This window comes from Seriola aureovittata, chromosome 10 (genome assembly GCF_021018895.1).
Source record: "Seriola aureovittata isolate HTS-2021-v1 ecotype China chromosome 10, ASM2101889v1, whole genome shotgun sequence".
Classification (NCBI taxonomy): domain Eukaryota; kingdom Metazoa; phylum Chordata; class Actinopteri; order Carangiformes; family Carangidae; genus Seriola; species Seriola aureovittata.
Genome location: NC_079373.1, coordinates 5,212,333 through 5,232,157, shown reverse-complemented (window position 1 = coordinate 5,232,157; position 19,825 = coordinate 5,212,333). Strand labels below are relative to the sequence as shown.

The 19,825-nt window shown below is 37.6% G+C and overlaps 1 protein-coding gene across 1 annotated transcript; it reads left to right on the top strand.

Moving 5' to 3' along the window:
- Window positions 1-1,323: 1,323 nt before the first annotated feature.
- Window positions 1,324-19,737, top strand: scamp2 (secretory carrier membrane protein 2). The gene is made up of 9 exons (XM_056387644.1): window positions 1,324-1,484; window positions 7,229-7,306; window positions 7,698-7,784; window positions 9,155-9,266; window positions 11,192-11,320; window positions 11,828-11,987; window positions 13,050-13,151; window positions 16,676-16,793; window positions 17,499-19,737. Exons 1-9 carry the CDS (start codon window positions 1,428-1,430, stop codon window positions 17,646-17,648), a joined length of 993 nt encoding a protein of 330 aa, XP_056243619.1. The 5' UTR covers window positions 1,324-1,427; the 3' UTR covers window positions 17,649-19,737.
- The last annotated feature ends 88 nt before the right edge of the window (window positions 19,738-19,825 follow it).

Sequence of the window (19,825 nt, the reverse complement as noted above, 5' to 3'; positions counted from 1 at the left end):
ATTTTGGGGATAAATTAATGTATTTTCATACATGTTTTTACGCTAATTTCTGTTTTTAAATCGTGTGCAATGTTTTAGAATATTGAATATCACAGTCCACTATCTGTATTGGTCCATATTGTTATTTGTTTTTTTCTGTATTGTTTGATCTGTTCCAATAAAAAAAAAAAAAACTATTATAAAACAAAAAACAAACAAATAAAAATAAATAAAAACAACAAAATCATTTAACCCTGTGGGAAGATCAAAGGGACCCAATCAGTGATACCTGGTGAAAAAAAATTATATGAATGTAGACAATGGTCACTATAAACTTTGTGTAGTATACCGTGTTGAAGCTGCCTTAAAGGAGTAGCCTACTCTTGTTAAGTCAAGAGACTGGTGACAGCTTAAAATAAAAATAAAAAAATCACTTAGGATCTGTGTTGCAAATTATGGGTTAAACAATACTGAATCCTACACTTCCCATAATACAACTCAATAGAAAGTGTGTTACATCACGTCCAAGCTAGCATCTCTTCTAATTGCTTCTGTAGTTCAACTCTCATTTCACACTTCTTTCATGAATCTTTCTGAAAAAATGTATAGTGTTCCTGTGGTTTACTTTCCACACTTTAAAACAAAATGGCATCCACTTCAACACTTGCTATGAGAAATTGAAACCGGATTTTAGCAAAATTAAACAATGATTATTGAATTAACAATGACACGGCTCTCTTTTCTAAATTGTAGTGCTGCCCATATGAAGCAAGCCACTGTGGAGAAGGCCATTCCAAAGTCGTATTTTCAGATATTAGCGTAGATATAAATGTCAGTCGGATTTTGAATGAGGTTTTCCTACTTGATCTTTCACTAGCCTCCATGCACCCAGTATAATGTAGCTCCTTCCAGTCACAGATTTATAAACAAACATACAACTCTTCTTGCAAGCAGACTAGACCTTTAAATCTATGGATTTAATACAAAATCATGTATTTACTTTGTTCAAATACTAATTTTAATAACGCAGGGGTTTAACTGAAAGTCATTAACCTTCATCCTTGCATCCAAGATAACTGATCTATTGGTGCTTAACATCATTACAAAACTATACTTTTGAAGAAAGATGCTAATTGGCTGGGGATGTCATTTAACTCGTATGATGACTTATTCATCATGTGAGTGATCTAAAACATTTCACGTGCAGAAGACAGGAATGATAGCTTTTTATTACACCACTGAAGTGAAATCCACAGGTGGCGCACCTTTACTTCGTGACTGTTAACTGTGTCAACTGACGTACACGTCATTGCCCCGCTGTCTCACTGCGCCTGCGCTGACAACTTCACTCGAGGAAGTGGGTAGGAGAGGCAACACAGGCGACAGAAAAGAGTTTGTTGTTTATTCCCCGCGCAGAGAGGATAAAACAACCCCGCAGCCTTTTCAAAATGTCGGGATTTGATAACAACCCGTTCGCAGCGCCTGACAGCGAAAACCCTTTCAATGTAAGTGTGTTTGGTGTAAGATTTAGTTGAGTAGCTGGTAAGGAACAGTCGAGCCTGGGTGCTGACATATCATTCGTTAAAAGGAAACTTGTTGGGAGGATGTGGGGGCGGGATCTACTTCTGCCTTCTTGAAAGCCATTTGGCAACGATGGCTGATTGACAGGGCTTCAACCAATCAGCGGTCTGTGTGAGAAAAGAGGGCGGGTTATTCTTTGGGTTTAGTTGCAGGAAGTTAAACTGTAGCCAGTAAGGAATGTGTGTCAAACCTTTTTAGCCACATTACAACTGTTACAATTCAATTTTGAACGATTTCGTAGGACTATGTGGCTTCTCTAATATGTTGAATATGATTTGATATGGGTTTGGAGTCCTGTAATCTGTAATGTTTTCTAAATTCACTGGTGGAAGAAGTACTCTGATCCTTTACTTTAGTAAAAGTACCAATACCTCAGTTTCAAAATACTATATTACTGGTAAAGGTACAGTCAGTCACTGATATCTAATTCTATCTGACATTACTAGGTTGTTAATACTCAATGCCAGTGTTAATCAGGCAGCAACTTAATGCTATAGCTACCTAGTTTACTCCAGTGGTTCCCAGCCTAGTGGTCAGGGCTGTGTAGAGGGCGGCAATATAAAGCTGAGGGGTCATGAGATGATAAATGGGAGAGGAAAAATGAAAAAAATGAAATTTCAGGCTTACTATTGTACCTCAATTCGTGCAGCTGTTTGAATTTCTAACCTACAGGATGTAGCCTAGAAGTCCATTCAATCTATAAAAAGCTCTGTTACTTCATTGTCTTTGTGTCCTAAAAAATATTGAATCTGGATAACTTTTTAGAACACAGCTTGCCAGCAGTGTTCATTGAAAAGTCCGTATTTTTCAATGTTCGGAAGTAGGCCATCTAACACTTGGTGATTCATTGTTAAAGAGGCTCACCTACAGATGGAAGTGTTTCTTAATGTGCATCATGGAAGATGTCAATTGTTGTAAAAGAGGATTTACTATTTTGAAATGCACTGGAAAATGAAATGGGGATGTATTGTTATCCTCATGTCAAAGGTTATTGATTGTTATCGATCAAATGTTAAAAGATAGCGCTCTTAATTTCTTAGTCAGAAAAAAAGCAAACTAAAGACAAAATCAAAAACCTGAAGCTCTTCAATTTACAGTCAGATATGACAAAGAAACACCACAAAATCTCACATTTGAAAATCTAGAATCACTAACTTTCTAGCATTTTTGTTTGTAAAACGACGGGAACGATTTTTGAATTATCAGAATTTTTGATTAATTAACTTCTGTTGATCGACTAATTGATTAATCGACTAAATGTTGCATCTCTGCTCTCCAGACTCTTCAAAGAGACAAGATGCTTGCAATTTTATTATTGCTTACATTATCTAAGAAGGGGTCCTCCACTGATTTAATGTTGCATGTCTCTAAGGTTTGGCTGGTGAACAACACATTAAAAGAAGAATGGTCATCAGAAAGGCATCAGCAGTTGTGATATATTGAGCTCCAAAAACAGTGGATTCTGCATTTTGCATAATGCAACTTTAGTGCAATTTTTCACTAGACCGTCCCCATCTGGTAAACACCCAGTTATTTCAAACTACCAAGTTTGAAATCTCAACTAAAAAATTATTATTATTATTATTATTATTGTTGTTATTATTTACATATACAGAAAGACAATCTTCTTGTTTTGTAAATACAAGAAAACCTTATTTTTTTAAAGGATTTGACACATTTTTTCTTTGTAGCTGTAAAGCTGTAAACATGCTAGTCTCCATCTTTTTCTTCTTCTTATGTAGTATGTATTAGCAAAAGTTGAAAATTTGCAGGAAAGGAAATACGCTAACAGGCCCAACTCCCTCTCTCTTACTGTAGGCGTGTCATTTTGGTCACAAAGAGCTTCCTCAAAAATGTGGGCAGGGGTTAACATGCAGCATAAAAGGTGAATTGGATTTTAACAGATTAGTCACAATTGACAGTTGGTAATATGTGACTTTGCCCGCTGAGGAACTTGGACGCCCAGATTGCAGTGCTTCTAGACACATAACATAACATCTAATCTAGGTTATAGCACCATGTTAAACACACTTGCTTTTTTTTATAGGTCTTTTAAAATCAGGTTTGTAGAAGAATTTTGTTGAAGCTTGTTTGTTGAGGCTTGTAAAATAAGAAATTCATGGCTTGAAGGCAACCATAGTATATCATATTTCATGTGTGAATACCCATATTGCATTACAAATCAAAATTAAGAATCTGTGAATACTTTTATGATTTCTATGACATTACATAACACAGTCACTTTGACAGTAATGCAGAGTCACACTTTATCATAACAGGTGCACAATAGCTGTGACGTCAGTGGAGACCACTGTTTGCTTGCAGGGTGTGGAGGTGGCTGAATAAATAACCTACTAGCAGCTGGAATATGTTGTGTACGCCATAGTGCAGATCACTTCACTGTGAACTGGTTGAGTGTAAACAAGTGTGCTGTCTGTGGTTACGTTAAAGTAGTTAAAATATTTCCAACTTTTGAAATTAATTCAGTATAATAACAACACACACACATATATTTGTGCACCCTCTGTGACCTTGAAGTTTAATGTGGTGGTTTCTTCCCCAGTCATCTGCAGAGTCCTCTCATGTGTTTCTAAAAGTTGTAACACTGCAGGGCTGTGGTATGCAATGTAGAGGGTGGCTTAAATCTGTTTAGTAGCAATATTCAGCTGTAGTTATGAAATGAGTACAATAGCCACACCTAGGTATTCAAAGGTTATCACAGCAAATTCTGTTTCCCGGTACAAAGACACTTAGGTCAGGACATCTTGCTGATTTGATTCCAAATTATTTCTAGTCTTTTAGGTTTGAATTAGTCAAATTCTAAGGCCAGACCCTTGTAGATCTTAATATCAGTGGAGAGGTGCTTTCGTGTGCATCTCCACACCTCTTTGCTGTTGTTTTAACACATGGTGTCATCTTGTTTCGTCTCGTCCCAGCTTAGGTCTTATTTCAGAGAGGCTTGTCATCACTTTGGTTACAGTGTTCTTCGTTCACTGCAGTCTGTGCTGTGTCATCAAAAGGCTCAAGCAGTTCTTTAGTGGTGACTCAGCAGGATGTTTTTCCTGCCTTTTACATATGGTAAACACATTTTGCATCATAAGTTTTGAATGTATCAATAAGCTGTGGTGATGGACAGAGAATTCTGTGTTAAAAGACGTCATCTGTCGTTTAAAACGCACACCAGGATATTTTTGAAAATATTCCAAGTTAGAAGTAGTTGTAGTCAAAACAGTCTCAAAGGATGTGATCAGTTAAATTTTTTAACTTTTCATTGAACCAGATTTCTTTTGACCCATAATGCCAAGTATGAAGGAGTGAAACTGTTGGGTTATATCCCTCTGTTTCCTTCTGGGAATGTTAACAGGTGTGTCAGAGGCAGATAAGTAACTGCGAGTGAGGTCACACTTTTAATCACATGACCAGTAGGGGACGCGTTGAGTTGTCATGTGAGGTTCTTGTTCTTCATTCGTTGACACAGATTCTAGAAATAGTTCTGACAGTTTTTAGTTAAAAGTTTTGTTTTATCATACACTCAGTAGCCAGTTTATTAGGAACATCAGGCTAAAACTAATGCGGTCTAATACAACTGTGCTGTAATATTTCCTCCCTTCATGAAGGTTATAATGTTTGTTTGTTTTTGTTGAGACTAGTTTGTGGTGACTAATCCAGTGTTATCTCGGCCCTGTAGTGTGCAATATATATAATATAGTATGAAATAATACATAATATATTTACAGCTTTTAACCTTTTTTAAATGTTGCATTGTAATTTTGCTAATAACAACTATATGATACATTAAGATACATCAAATGTTTTCCTTATTTTATATATATATTTTATCTGTGAAATTTTTCCCTTTTTTTTTTTTTTTTTTTTTACAAAAAAACCAAATAGACATAAAAGAGTAGAACAAAATAAAACAAACTGCCAGCTCATGACATGAAATGTGTGTCAGAAACAGAGTCCATGGAACTAAACACCACTCTCCTTAGTAATATGTTTAATAAAGGGTCCCCGAATCTTAAGGAACTTAGGGTGGGCATTGAACAGAGTACATGTGTTGTTATTTTCCTTTTTGACTAGTTGTCAAAACGCTCATGGAATTTCTGGAATATCGTGATTTGTTTATTTGTGTTCTGGACATTAAAGGAATGTGAAATATTCTCAGAGGATCTAATACTCACTGGTTCTCAGGGAACGTAGCTAATGGATCACAACCACACCATATAAGATGAATGCGTATTTTGCGTGGCTGCATAGTTTTGCAGGACTGGACTCTACAAATTGCACCTTGTTAATCAAATAACAGGTAACAGGTTACAGGAATGTATACGTATACAGGAATGGCCATTGTTGAGAGATTATTGTGAGATTATTTTCATTTGTCAGTCATTTTTTCAATTAATCCACAGTTTAGTCTATAAAATGTCAGAGAATAGTGAAAAATGTTCATCACAATTTTCCAAAGGTCTTGGTGATGTCTTCAGATTTGTGTTTGTGGTTTGATGTTTGACTAACAGTCCAAAACCACAAAATATTCAGTTTTCAATAATGTAAAACTGCACATTGGAGAAACTCGATCTAGAGTATAATGGCATAAAAACTGTATATGATTGATATGATTATCAAAATTGTTTGCAATAAATTTTCTGTTGATTGATTAATTGACCAATCAATGCAGCTCTTCAATTTATTTGACCCATTCATTCCTGTGTATGGCAGATTTCAGCTGGTTTCTTTCACAATATTCCAAATGATTTTCCAACTGGAAAATGGTGTTTAAATCCAGTAATGTGGACCCCTTTTTTTAGGTCAGTGGAGCACTTTGATTTAGTCATGGAATTTCCTGGAAAAATTCATGGAATTCAACAGGACCAAACAAAGCCCCGTAAAATCTGCTTTTATCAGACTTTCACTTGTCCGACTCGGCAGTTGGCGTCTTCTCATATCAGTTATAAAGAGTTGAGCTCATTGTGAGGTCTTTGATCATACAGCACCCATCAGAGCCAATTAATGTTTACCAATGGTCCGTGCCTGACTCCTGTTCAGAAAAGAGTTCTTCCAAGCTAATGATTCATCAAGACCTCTGGGGGTTATTGCAACAATAGTTGGAGGTTATTGTAACTCACCTTAAGACTTGGTCAGAACATGGTACCAGACTCTCTTAAACTTTACCTCCAGTGCTCCAGGAAATGAAAGTTCCTAAGGGAGAGTTCCTCTGAAGATAAGATAAACAGCAGTAATGTCTGTGTGTTTTTCAGAGGACAAATATCAAAACTGAAGATTAGAGGACATTTGAAGTCCAGCTAATGTTTATAGCAATGATGCTCAGGCGATCCAAAAGACAACATTCTGGCACAGGCACCTCCCGTGTGGACAAAGCATAATATGTCACAGTGCAGGTGGTACTCACTCATGTCAATTAGAAACTGTGACATAATTAGAGACATAAATCAGTATAAGAGAATTTAAACAGTTAACCATTATGATTATTTATATTTGCAACTTACTGTTTTTCAGCACAGTTGTTTAATTTTTATTGTTTAGTTCTTTAGTTTTTCAGCGGTTTGCGTCAGTCCGTGTCTTGACTGTCTCAGATGTGTTAGTAGTTTATGTGTGTGGTGATTAGATGAGTGACTGGTGAGGATGACGTGTTGTTGTCTTGCAGGATCCTTCTGTCACACAAATGACCAACCCCAGTATAGAACCAGTTGACCAGTACAGCCCCTTCCCTGCCCAGTCCACAGTAAGGCATCTGAAACCAGTATCATTGTGTCGTTTTCCTTTTCCTTCTCCATTGTCATTTTTTGTTTTGCTCCGTCTTTATCTGTCTTCAACCTGTTTTTATCTCCTCATACTCCCTGTGTCTTTGTCTTCTCTTTCCTTCTGTCTTTTATTTCTCCTCTTGTTTGATCTTTGATCATCCCCCTACTTCCTGGTTTTCCTGTATGTTTTGGTTTTCTTCTTTCCCTTGTTAATCTAATTTTTCTTGTTCTTTCCACCCTTCTGCTTCCTCTAACTCTCCATAATATTCATCCCATTATCTTCCTTCATTTTCCTCTTGGTCTTGGTCTTGTTGTCTCAACCTTGTACACCTCATCACCACCACTGCCATTTGTTTGCTTATCATTTTCCAGGAAGGCTTAGCTACTCATACGACTCCAGCCTCCACCTCTCCCTACCAGCCTGCTGTGTTACAGCCATCTACAGAGCCCAGTCCACAGGTGAGTCACAGTCGTGGAGATTCTCTCTCTGCCAAACCCTCCACTTATCTGCTGCACTTGAAAAATATTTCGCTGAAGTAGATTACAGGACAGTAGTTTCCTGGCTCTGTTGTCGTATACTGTATATTTTATTGCAGCTCTGTTTTTGTTCACACTGTTGGCACAGCTACTTCAGGTTTCTACAAAATAAAGCCAGTATTAAAAAAAAAAAAAAAAGAAAAACACTGAACATAGAGAGGACTGTACAAAGTGACAAAACAAACAGAAAGTTAGAAGAAAGTTAAATAAACAAACAAAATACAGAAAAATACAAGAAAGGATGGTGTGGAGTTCATTCTTCTTAGAATATTCCCATAACAAAAAAAATATATATATATATTGATGCTTTTGCCAAAAATCATAATGTATCTTGAATATGAGAGAATCCATTATTCATTGACGCACTAATGGGTCTAATCGAGGCACTACAATCAAAGACCCAAAGATTTACCTCCAGTGTGATCTGAGACACTACTAAACCAACTTGTATCAGCCTGAGAGGATGATGCATGTCGGTGCAGTCTAGTTGCTGTTAAAAGAGTTATTCTGATAATGGATAATTAAAGGTCGAATGATGAGCTTTTAAAAGGTTTAACAGACAATCCACACCTTGTTTTTAAAAGACCTGTTTGGTTTTGCTGTTTGGCCCGAGGCACGACTGCATTATGAAGGTTGTCATGTTTACTTAGCATTTGTTTACTTAAGATAACAGAGCTCAACAACATCTCATAGTTATATATAGTCATTCAGGATTTTACTTTTAGCCAACAGTTTGTTGGATCTAACATCTGTAATTACTAGATGAGTCTAGAGAGCCACCGTCTCCTCAGATTAACAAGTGTTACCTGAGGACGTTTTTGCGCAACACAAGCATCAGTTTACACAATATTATAATGAGCCTCCTTGTTCCAATTGTAATCTCATAAATATTCATAGCACTACAGATCACCTGCGTCCTTCCTTTTTCTGCCAAGTCAGACAGCAGATATGATGATCATGAATATGTATTTTTAGACTAACATACAGTGTCATGGCCTTTTGAAAACACAGCTACCCCTCTATAAACACTTGTGAATGCTCATCTACATGTTAGCTCTGTAATAGTTTACACAAGTTCATCCCTGTCTCAGATGTTAAATATGTAAAATATTGAATATATAATGCAGGCTGATATGTGTACTGTCTTTTATTTTGAAATTTTGCCTTTTGTCTCTGCACCATATGTTTGTAACGTGAGCTGCTGATATGTCTCTGCACTAATGTCACCAAGATAAATTCCTGTACATTTCCTGTGTTTGTTGACTAAAGTGTTCTTGACTCTCCTTATTCAGGCGACTGCTGCCGCAGCTCAGGCCAACCTGCTGAGGCAGCAGGAGGAGCTGGAGAGAAAAGCTGCTGAGCTGGACCGCAGAGAGCATGAGCTCCAGAGCAGAGGCCCGACAGGTCATTAAAGACAAAACCTCTCCCCTCCTCTCCTCTCCTCTCCCCTCCTCTCCTCTCCTCTCCCCTCCTCTCCTCTCCTCTCCTCTCCTCTCCCCTCCTCTCCTCTCCTCTCCTCTCCTCTCCTCTCCTCCCCTCCTCTCCTCTCCTCTCCTCTCCTCTCCTCTCCTCTCCTCTCCTCTCCTCTCCTCTCCTCTCCTCTCCTCTCCTCTCCTCCCCTCCTCTCCCCTCCTCTCCTCTCCTCTCCTCTCCCCTCCTCCTCTCCTCTCCTCTCCTCTCCTCTCCTCTCCTCTCCTCTCCCCTCCTCTCCTCTCTCCTCTCCTCTCCTCTCCTCTCCTCTCCTCTCTCTCTCTCCTCTCCTCTCCTCTCCTCTCCTCTCCTCTCCCCTCCTCTCCTCTCCTCTCCTCTCCTCTCCCCTCCTCTCCTCTCCTCTCCTCTCCTCTCCTCTCCTCTCCTCTCCTCTCCTCTCCTCTCCTCTCCTCTCCTGCTGTGTGAAAAAAATGACATCCTTGCACGCAAGCTGTGAAAAAATACTCTGATAACGAAATAGATATTGAGTATAAAATTCATGTTACAGTCAAACTATGCTGGTGGCACGTATTGATGTTGCATCACCTTTCAGTTTGGCTTCGTATTTACATGGATTTTCAACTTTGGTGTTTGCTATTTGTTGAGTTAATGTTGATCCTGACCTGCATTGAAAAACTAGAGCCTCCATGTACAGGATGTTTATCCCACTATTGTGCTGAATCAATTAATTAAACACAACACAAAATTACTGACACATATTCACATATTCACATATTCTTCGTTATTGTTGCTTTTCAAGTCAAAATGATCAAACATTTACAGGTTAAAACAGCTTGAATGTTAAAATTTGCTCTTCTTTTTTCATATCTTTGTTCGTTCAAACCTGAACATTTTTATGCGTCCACATGGGGATAGCCAGAGGTGGAGGCTTTATGCGTTTGGGTTGTCTGTCCCATTCTCGTGAAGGTGATATATAAGTTCAAAGTTCAAGGTCATGGTGACCTCACGTTCTTGTGAGTGTGACATATCAGGAATGCTCACAGGGAATTTCATTACATCCAGCACAAACATTCACTAAGACTTAAAGATGAAGTGATTAGAATTTGGTGGTCATAGGTCAAAGGTCAAGGTCAGTGTGATCTCACAAAACACATTTTTGGCCATAACTCAAGATTTCAGTCTTTAATTGTGACACAATTGAACTCAAATATCTATAAGGATAAAATTAAGTGATGACATTTTATATCCAAAAGGTCAACTTCACTGTGACATCATAATGTTCTACAAAAACACCTCACACACATTATTGAACACTGTAACTCAGGAAGGAGAGACTGTGACCATATTTCCTGCAACTTGGCTGGTTGGCGGAGGCAAACAAACTGATTGATTAGTAAAAAAAACTAAACATTTTAATATAAATTACAGATGTGTATGTGGACAGTGTGGGCTTCATGAGATGCAGTATGAAGATGTGATACATCAGCTGTGTTGTATAGTGTGTTAGTCCAGAGCTGAGGCAGTGACATACATCCACATCCTGGACTCGACCTTCTCATTAGATATCTTATCTAACTGCCACAATGGCTACTACAATATAACTGTGTTTAACCTGCTGCACGGGGAAATCTACCAGTTGTGTTGGTCTGCATGTGTACTCACATTACTTCTGTGCTGTTTAGTATATATTTGCCCTATCTGAATGTAATATTGATAATAATAAAAACCTGCTGGAATAGAAATGCTACTGTATATTGAGTCCCACCCACATGATGAATGAAGTTTCTGTAACAATGCTAGAGGAGTGTCATGATTTTGATAGAGTTGGCGCTTCTCTTCCTGCAGTAGTGGATATCTTGTGTTTTCTAACAGGGATGATATTGTCTCTGTCTCGACAGGTAAAGAGAACAACTGGCCTCCACTTCCCAAAAGCTTCCCCATCAAACCGTGTTTCTATCAGGACTTCTCAGAGGAAATCCCCCCAGAGTATCAGAGAGTGTGCAAGATGATGTATTATCTCTGGATGTGTAAGTACATAAACATGATGCATTTGTGCATCAGGGCAGAAATATAAGAAGACATTTCAGCGTGATGCAGTTTCTGTCTGCAGTAAGAATTGTTGTGTACATTTTTAGAGATTAGCATTTTTACAGAAAATCGCCACAAAACCTGAGATGCCTCACCGTAAAACATTATTAAACTTCAGTGTATTTTTGTTCTCTGAACTGTTTGAATACCAAAAACGTTTTGGACAGATATTGTGTTTTAATAATCAGTGCTGCTGTGTCATTGACTTAGTCTTTTGACTTTCACTGATTATGTAATGTCATCTTAGACAAACTCCAGTTTGGTGTTAGTACCTGTTAACATTCATTATGTTTGTCAAGAGCTTTGTAAGACTTACTACAACGTTCTTCACTTATTTACAGCAGCTGTGCTAGAGCTGTTTGTGTTTGCTATATAAATGAAGATGATGCTGATATTACTGATATTATTAGTGTGATTGAGATGTGGCTCTCTCTCTGTTTCCTCAGTAAACTGTGTGACTCTATTCCTCAACCTGCTGGCTTCTCTGGCTTACTTCACCACTGGTGCTAACCATGGTGTGGATTTTGGCCTCGCTATCCTCTGGCTCATCCTCTTCAGTCCCTGCTCCTTCCTCTGCTGGTACCGGCCCGTGTACAAGGCCTTCAAGTGAGTCTATCCGGTGCTCCTGCTACATACACCACACAGTAATGATCACCATGCCTGCTGCTTCAAGAGGAAATCAGTGTTAGATGACTATTTAATATAATTGCAACCACTATGTTTCCATGCCAACCTCTCATCTTGTATGCAACTCATACAAAGTTATATGAGGACATGTTTAGCCGAGCTCTCTGGCTTATTGTTTTATCCTGTGATGCACAGTGAGCCAAAGGAGATACAACAGAACACATAATAATTTTAACTGTTGTTATACATTATAGTAATCCACATAGGTAGCTTATATGTTAGTGTTAAATGTAACTTAGTAGTATAGTAATGTAGTGGTCCTCATCTGCATTATCTTTTTATCACACCATGGTCATGGGAAACACTGTTTTCTCTTTGGTTCGCAGGTGTCGGTTAAAACAGTTTAACACCTTAATTGACACCTCAGGTATGAGTCAGTGCACAAGATCTGTTAAATTATAAAGTAACTATAGCAACAACAACAAAAATATATATTTTGTGCTATATTACAAGTTATTATGTGCTGTTAGGTAGAAGTAATGCAGTGCAATACAATGGTCCTGCAGTAAATCCTCCTTGGTTTGTGTGATCATTGTGGAGGATGTAGTTATACTGAGAGGTGTTTTCTATTATTTACTCTACTCTCATTAATATAAATGGCTGTAACATAACATAACATCATTTAACAGCCCCACAAACAACATCCTCCAAAATAACCATGAAGTTTAATCAGCACCTCTCAAACAAAAACTGAACATTATAACCTTCATGAAGGAGCATTTACTGCAGGGCTGTTGCATTAGACTCCATTAGTTTTCCTAATAACCTGCCAGCTGAGTGTACAGTGCACAGTAATACACCTGTCAATGTGCTAATATAGAAAGTAATGGACTCGACAGAGGAAATGTCACTTTGTTTACGACACAACATTCTTTGCTTCAACCTCGTCCATTTATTTGTTTTGTTTTGCATCACTTTGTTTTACATTACTGTGTAATGTGTAATGTAATATTAATTAAATGTATGTTTTCTAATTTTTAGGACTGACAGCTCCTTCAGCTTCTTCTTCTTCTTCTTTGTGTTTTTCTGCCAAGTGGTTATCTTCATTATCCAGGCTGTAGGTATCCCCGGCTGGGGGAACAGGTGAGTCACACACTCTTTATTTAATGTTAACATTTAGAGAGATTAGAAATTAAGTTTATAAATGGTTTGGATAGTGTCCCCACTGTAAATGTCTTTACATCATATCTCAATTTTAATTGAGCTAATCTAAACATATTAAAGATAATTAACTGGATTTATTGGTGATTCCAAACATTTCTCCTGACTTCAAACAGGTTTTCTGTTTACTTGTGGCTCCTTGTGTTTAGTGTCTGGATTGCTTCCAGTCAGCTGGCCGATAAGCTGCTGTCTTCTCTCTATTCTTTTTTTTTTGTCATTTTCTGCATTCTTCCATCTCTTCTGACAGAGACTTTCCATCCCTCAGCCTCTAGCCGACTGCCTCTCTGTCTGCTGGTAACTCTGTAAGTTTCTGCTGCTTTCTGTCTCTGCTACCTTTTGCCAACACTCGCTTTCTTCTCGCCTTGTCTGTATATTGTGGTTTTGGGCAAAACGAGTTATGTGGTAAATGGATGGGCTTTCTACTCGAGAATAAAACGACCAGAATATAAATTAGATTATCACTTCACAGGTCTATTTTAAAAGCAGATGGTGACTTGGCCTCTGTTGTCAGGCTGCCGGCCGTTTTTTAAATACTGGACTTTAATTTTTTTCCTTTTATGATTACTTTTTTCTCTCTTTCATTTTTCTCCTTCATAAGTACTTTTGAAATATTTTATCTGTTAATGTTGTTATGAATTGGAATGATAATACTGAGTAAAGCCTGTTTTAATACAAGTATAAGAAGGAATATGACAAAAAACTTTAGTAAATTAAGGTAGTCTGTTTAAATATGTTTTAAAAAGTGATTTAAGATTTAGATTTTTTATGACAATGCTTATTTTACCATTTTAAATAACTTGGACAAAGAGGTCCAAAAATTACAAAATAGATAATGAATACTTAATATAGTCAGTACAATATGGGCAGATGAATACTTAAATAATACTACATATGGTATCATCACCTGCTTTTGTTTCCCTGACTACCTACTTTAAAAAGATCAGATCGGTTTTCATGGATTTTTCCATAAATCCTGATGCTGCACAACTTCTCAGACTTACACATACATACAGTCAAGAATTTAGGAATAGTTTTTCATCTCTCTCTTTTGAGTCACAAAAACTCCCTTCCATCCAATTCAGATGCAGAAATCCTGGTAGATACTTTAAGTACATCCAGAATCCACTTCTGTACTGTGCCCTTTGCATTTGGTCCAAAACACAGCCACCAGAGTCCTGACAGGTTCTAAGGAGTTTGATCATATACAGTCCCTTCAGAAAGAATCCACATTGTGAACACTTTATTGTGTTGCAGATTTAATTGCAAATTGATAAAATTACCATTTATGTTCATCAATCTACGCTCAATAACCCACAGTGACAAGTGAAAACATGTTTTTAGAAATTTTGCTAATTTATTTAAAAAAACAAAAACTGAAACCTGTCATTTACAGAAGTACTCAGACCTTTAATCCAGTCTTTTTAAAGAAGCATCTTTAGCAAAAGTTACAGTTTTGAGTCCTCTTGGGTCTTTTCAGCCTTTACACACCTGGATTTGGGCAGTTTATCCCATTATTCCTGGCAGATCCTTTAATTCGACTGGATGGGAAACATCTGTGAGCTGCCGCCTTCAGGTGTTTCTACAGATGTCGTATGTGGGTTGAGTCTGGGCTTTGGCTGGGCCACTCACACTCACAGTGAGAGACTTGTCCCGAAGCCACTCCAGCTTTGTCTTGACTTTTTGCTTCGGTCATTGTGCTGAAAGGTGAACCGCCGCTCCAGTCTCAGGTCACCTGTTCTCTGGTGCAGGTTTTCTTCAAGGAGGTCTCTGTAGTTAGCTGCGTTCATTCATGTGTCTCTCAATTCTGACCAGTCGCCCTGTCAGTTTTGGATTTTCAATAAATTTTACAAAAAAATCTAAAATTGTGTTTTCACCAACTGTTAGGGATTATTGAGTGAAGACCGATGGGCAAAAATGGTAATTATCCATTTAAAATTCAATTTTCAACAGAATAAAGTGTTCAGAAAGTGAAGGGATGTTAATCTGAATCTTTTGAAGCCACTATGACACCAGTCCCGATGCATCTTTGCATTGACTACCATTACAAGCATTGAATAAACTCCCTGCTCAGCTTTTGTTGAGATTCTTAAATCTAACCTCAGTCCTGTGCGTGTGTGCGTGTCTCACAGTTGTGTGTCTGATGTTATATGTTAACCTGTAACATCTGCAGAGACTCTTTAGGTGATGTGCACTTTAAATGAACTGAAGTTAAAGGTAAAAAAAAAAAAAAAAAAACCCTTTGATTTTAAGATGGCACTTTCCAGAATGACCCTTGTCCAAGTGGCTCTTCATTTCCCTCTTTCCCTTTTTCCATTTCATATTGGCACTTGTCATGTCATTAAGGCAATTTGCATAATGACAAAAGACAGTCGAGGGGATCCTGTCTTGTTTTTTGAGATTTGCCAGTTGTTCCATTAGTGACCCAGTAGCTGTTCCTCTGCTGATGAGATGAAAATCACGAAGCAGCACAATTTTCAACTACTTATTCTGAAAACAACAAAGGGGCTTCTGGGATATTAATATGAAAATTTACCCACACTTTGAAATGTGTTTTATTTGATCTTTTAGAGCACACTTTCATGTTGTAATAATATCACTTTTATTATGTTCATCATTTATTTATTTATTTTTATAATTTATTTATAATATACTTTATTTATAATTTATTTGTGTATTTGGAATTGAACCTTTTTCCAATTTATAGAAAACATGATGCAATACAAGACAACATATTACACTGAGTCAATGGAGAACAAGTAACGAAACCAATCGGGACACATGAAATACCTAAAATCTGGATTTTGCCATAATTTAATTTAAAAAAAAAAAAAACTGAGGTTGATTGCCCACTCCTTGGATTAAAATATTGTAACATGTCTGTCCTGTATATCACTATATCACTAACTTTACTCATATTCTCATTCAACCATGATTCCCACAGGGTCGTTTTTCCTATTAGAATTGATGGGTTGCTCCAAACTGAAGAATATCCTTGCTTATATTGAGAGATGTGTAACAGATTATGAGCTTTTCTCCATGTCTCTATTGAATGCTCCAAAACCATTGGTATTCATGCGTGGTATATTTTGACACGACTGTGCCTCTATTGGCCCAAAGCCGGCAGTTCTATTTCTATCAGTGTCCATGCAAATAGCTTATTATTATTATTGTTATTGTTAATATGTTCATATCTCATGTATTAGGTAATATTAATTATTTTGTTTTCTTTTAAATCACAATTTTATGATTGGCGACCTTCATTCTGCTTCTTCTTGCATCTTACGCTGCTTCTTCAACACATTCTTCTTCTCTCCCTAAATGTAACCAAACTCCCATTAAGGATACCTGTAAACTGTGTGTGCCTGTAAACAAATGTTTGACATTCAGTTAAACTAAAGCTGTTGATAAAAAATCACCTTTAACTTGATGATGTTTGTTGATTCCAGTGGTTGGATCGCTGCCTTCACTGCCATCGGTACATACAAGGCAGTGGGAGCCATCATGATCATCGTGGCCATCCTCTTCACCATGTGCGCCGTGCTGTCCGTCATCCTGCTCAAGATGGTAAGAGTTTATTCACTTTTCTTTATATTTTCAGCTCCAACTTGTGGGTTTGCAAATTACAAATCCTTAATAACTGCAGAAGCTAAATTGGTGTTCACTATTGTTATTAGGTAATGCTTTATGTTACCAGTCCCATATTTTCTAGCTAATTTCCTGGAAACTTTCCTCAAAATTTCCTAAGAATTAGCTGTTGCTACTGTTGGATATTTCCAAGAAAGGCCTGCACAATGTGTTGCTGATGGGAAAAGGAGTGTTAGTTACTACAGTTATGTAGTACACATATGTCGTATTCAAGTTATTAAGAAAAAGCCAGGAAATGATTTAGTAGGTAAGTGAAAATAGTTCATAAACAGATGTTAACATCCAGCTTATAAAGACAAAAATTACAGCTGGGCATCGTAGTTTTTAGCCAATCTTACTCAAATAGAGTAAACAGTGTATTTGGAATAATTTCCAAATGTAGATTAGCATGATCTAGTATCATGGTGTGTAGTCAGATTTAACTACGGTGCTCAGTGATGTTTTATTTGTTTTTGGACAACAACGGAGTTCAATGGAACAATTGTGGACAAAGCAGTTGTCAGTATTGATCCAAATCCAGTTGTTGATCAGGGGTCTATTAAACTAAACAGTTATTCTAGGTGTCACTATCCCTCACCAGTGTGACTCAGAGACACCATTTGCTCACCATCCCCTCCTCCTCAGGTCCACAGCCTGTACCGCCGGACCGGAGCCAGTTTCCAGAAGGCCCAGCAGGAGTTCTCACAGGGCGTCTTTACCAATAAAACCTTCCAGACAGCCGCCGCTGGTGCAGCTTCTTCCGCTGCCCAGGGAGCCTTCCAGGCAAACAACTAATGTTAGACTGAGCTAAGATGAGCTCCATTTAACAGGTCAAGGTCTATATGTTATCAGGACTAGATGACTCATTGAGGACATTTAGGTTCACTGAAATTTGGTTGGCACCAAAGTAACAGTGATTCTTCCTGGGAGTTATTGGTACTCTTGGAGCAGCTCCTGCCTTTTGGAGCCAGTGGCTGCAAAATTATAATCTAACCTTATAATGTATAGACCTTGAGCTAGGTGAGGCTACATTATTAGCCTCCCTCCTTTCACCCTCACCCCCAATGGACAACATGTAATTCCCCAGGTTAACTTTGCTTTTCACATTCAGCGTGTCTCCTGCAGAGTGACTCGGTCCGGCTCTGTTTGGGTGTAAAAGGCAGTCGGGGGGGAAGTCACACATTAAGTGCATTTGGAGGTGGAAAGCATGAATGAAGTTGACTGATTGCTATTTCAGTGTGTCTTGGCTTTGTATATTTTGTGTGCACTTTTTGACAATGCTCTTCAGCGTAATGTGTGACTGTGTAGGCGTGTGCCTGAGTGTGTGGTTGCTGGTCACATATATTCATGTGGCTGCAGTATGCTTGCGTGTTTTTTTTTTTTTTTTTTTCCACACTGATGGTGGATACTGATCATGTAATATAAATAAGATGAAGGGTTTCTGTTTCCCTCATTTATTCAGCTTTTTTTTCTCTCCTGAAAAACATTTCTCTTTGTCGTTGGACCCAGTTTGGAAAAAATTTGTTTTGTATGCTGCAAATTTCCTTCTAACGAGGAAGAAAACTGATCCGTCATGTAGTTAATTGGTTTTGAATGGATATTACTCTTACTGTAAATATTAATTTAAATCTGGCATCATTTACTTAATGAGAAAGAATACCAAGAATAGACTGACAGCCTCCCCCGTCACTTTCAGATTGTAAGACTGCTGTCGACTTGACTTCTCTCTGGAACCAAAACTTTGTAAAACCACTGTGGTATCATTGGTGGAAGTGTTTTATAGTGAGTCTTGGTATCACATGATGGTTGATGCTGTGTTATGCCTCACTTAATTTCATGATTGCAAACATCTAATCTAATTCCTTCTTTAATTTAGAATACAGACAAAATGTAATTTTTGCTTCTCTTTAGGTCAAATTTTTTTGCTAAAGCAATAAACTGATGTTTTTTGTTTTTTTTTGCTTTATTTTAATGGTTTGTGCAGCTTCAGCTACATCTTTGAACACAGCCTTGCTCTAGAGCCGTTTCTAAGGAAACCAAAGTAATACTGAGTTTAAAATGTAAATTTTTTGCCAGTAAAATGAATACATTTACACCAAGTAGACTGAACCCAGTTCATACTGTTTACTTAAATGGGCTGAGTGGATCTGATCTGAGACCTTCCTCTGTTGTTTTCACCACTAACTGTAGATGCAGGAGGAAGGCCGAGTTATTTTTTCATGTACTCATGCAGCAGCGCGTTCAGTCGGGGGGGGGGGTCATTTAAAGTAATCAGAAAATAGTTTTTCTCCTGAAGTGTGATGGTCACAGGTATGAGAGGAGAAGGCAAGACTTGAATGCCAGATTTTCCCTGATGTGTATCTGATTTGTAATTTTTACCAGACCAGTGTGAATTTGCCATAAAAGTTCCCTACCTAAGAACAGACCCAGTGTCTCAACATCACCAGTACACAGCTAAGGTATTGCATTTTCACTTCCTCTGATCATTACACTGAACAAAACAATTCCAAATTCTCAAAAGTCTTCCTTATACCTCTGTAAGATACCACCAAGCTCTAAATTATTTGTGTACTGATGTATATTTTCTATGTGATTTTTTTTTTTTTTTTTTTAAAACATGCACACGTGTGTTTTACTTGATGTACTGTTTTAAAACATCTGCTTGGATGTGATCATATGTCAGCGTTCCTGAAGGACAATCGCAAACGCAGATCATTCGTGTGATGTTCTTGCAGCAGATAAGGGTCTAATTTAACATCCATCATATAATACAGGATTTGTATTAATTCACACATCTCTGTGTGTATTGTATTAGGAGAACAGAATTCAGTGCCTTTTGTATTTCAATATTGAATATAGAATCTAATAAAATGCTTTGCTTTCATTTCAAGCTCTATGTGTTTTCTTTATCACAGTCCTTATAGTTTTTGATAAGTTTTACAAAATCTGTGTACGTATGAGATTCTAAACAT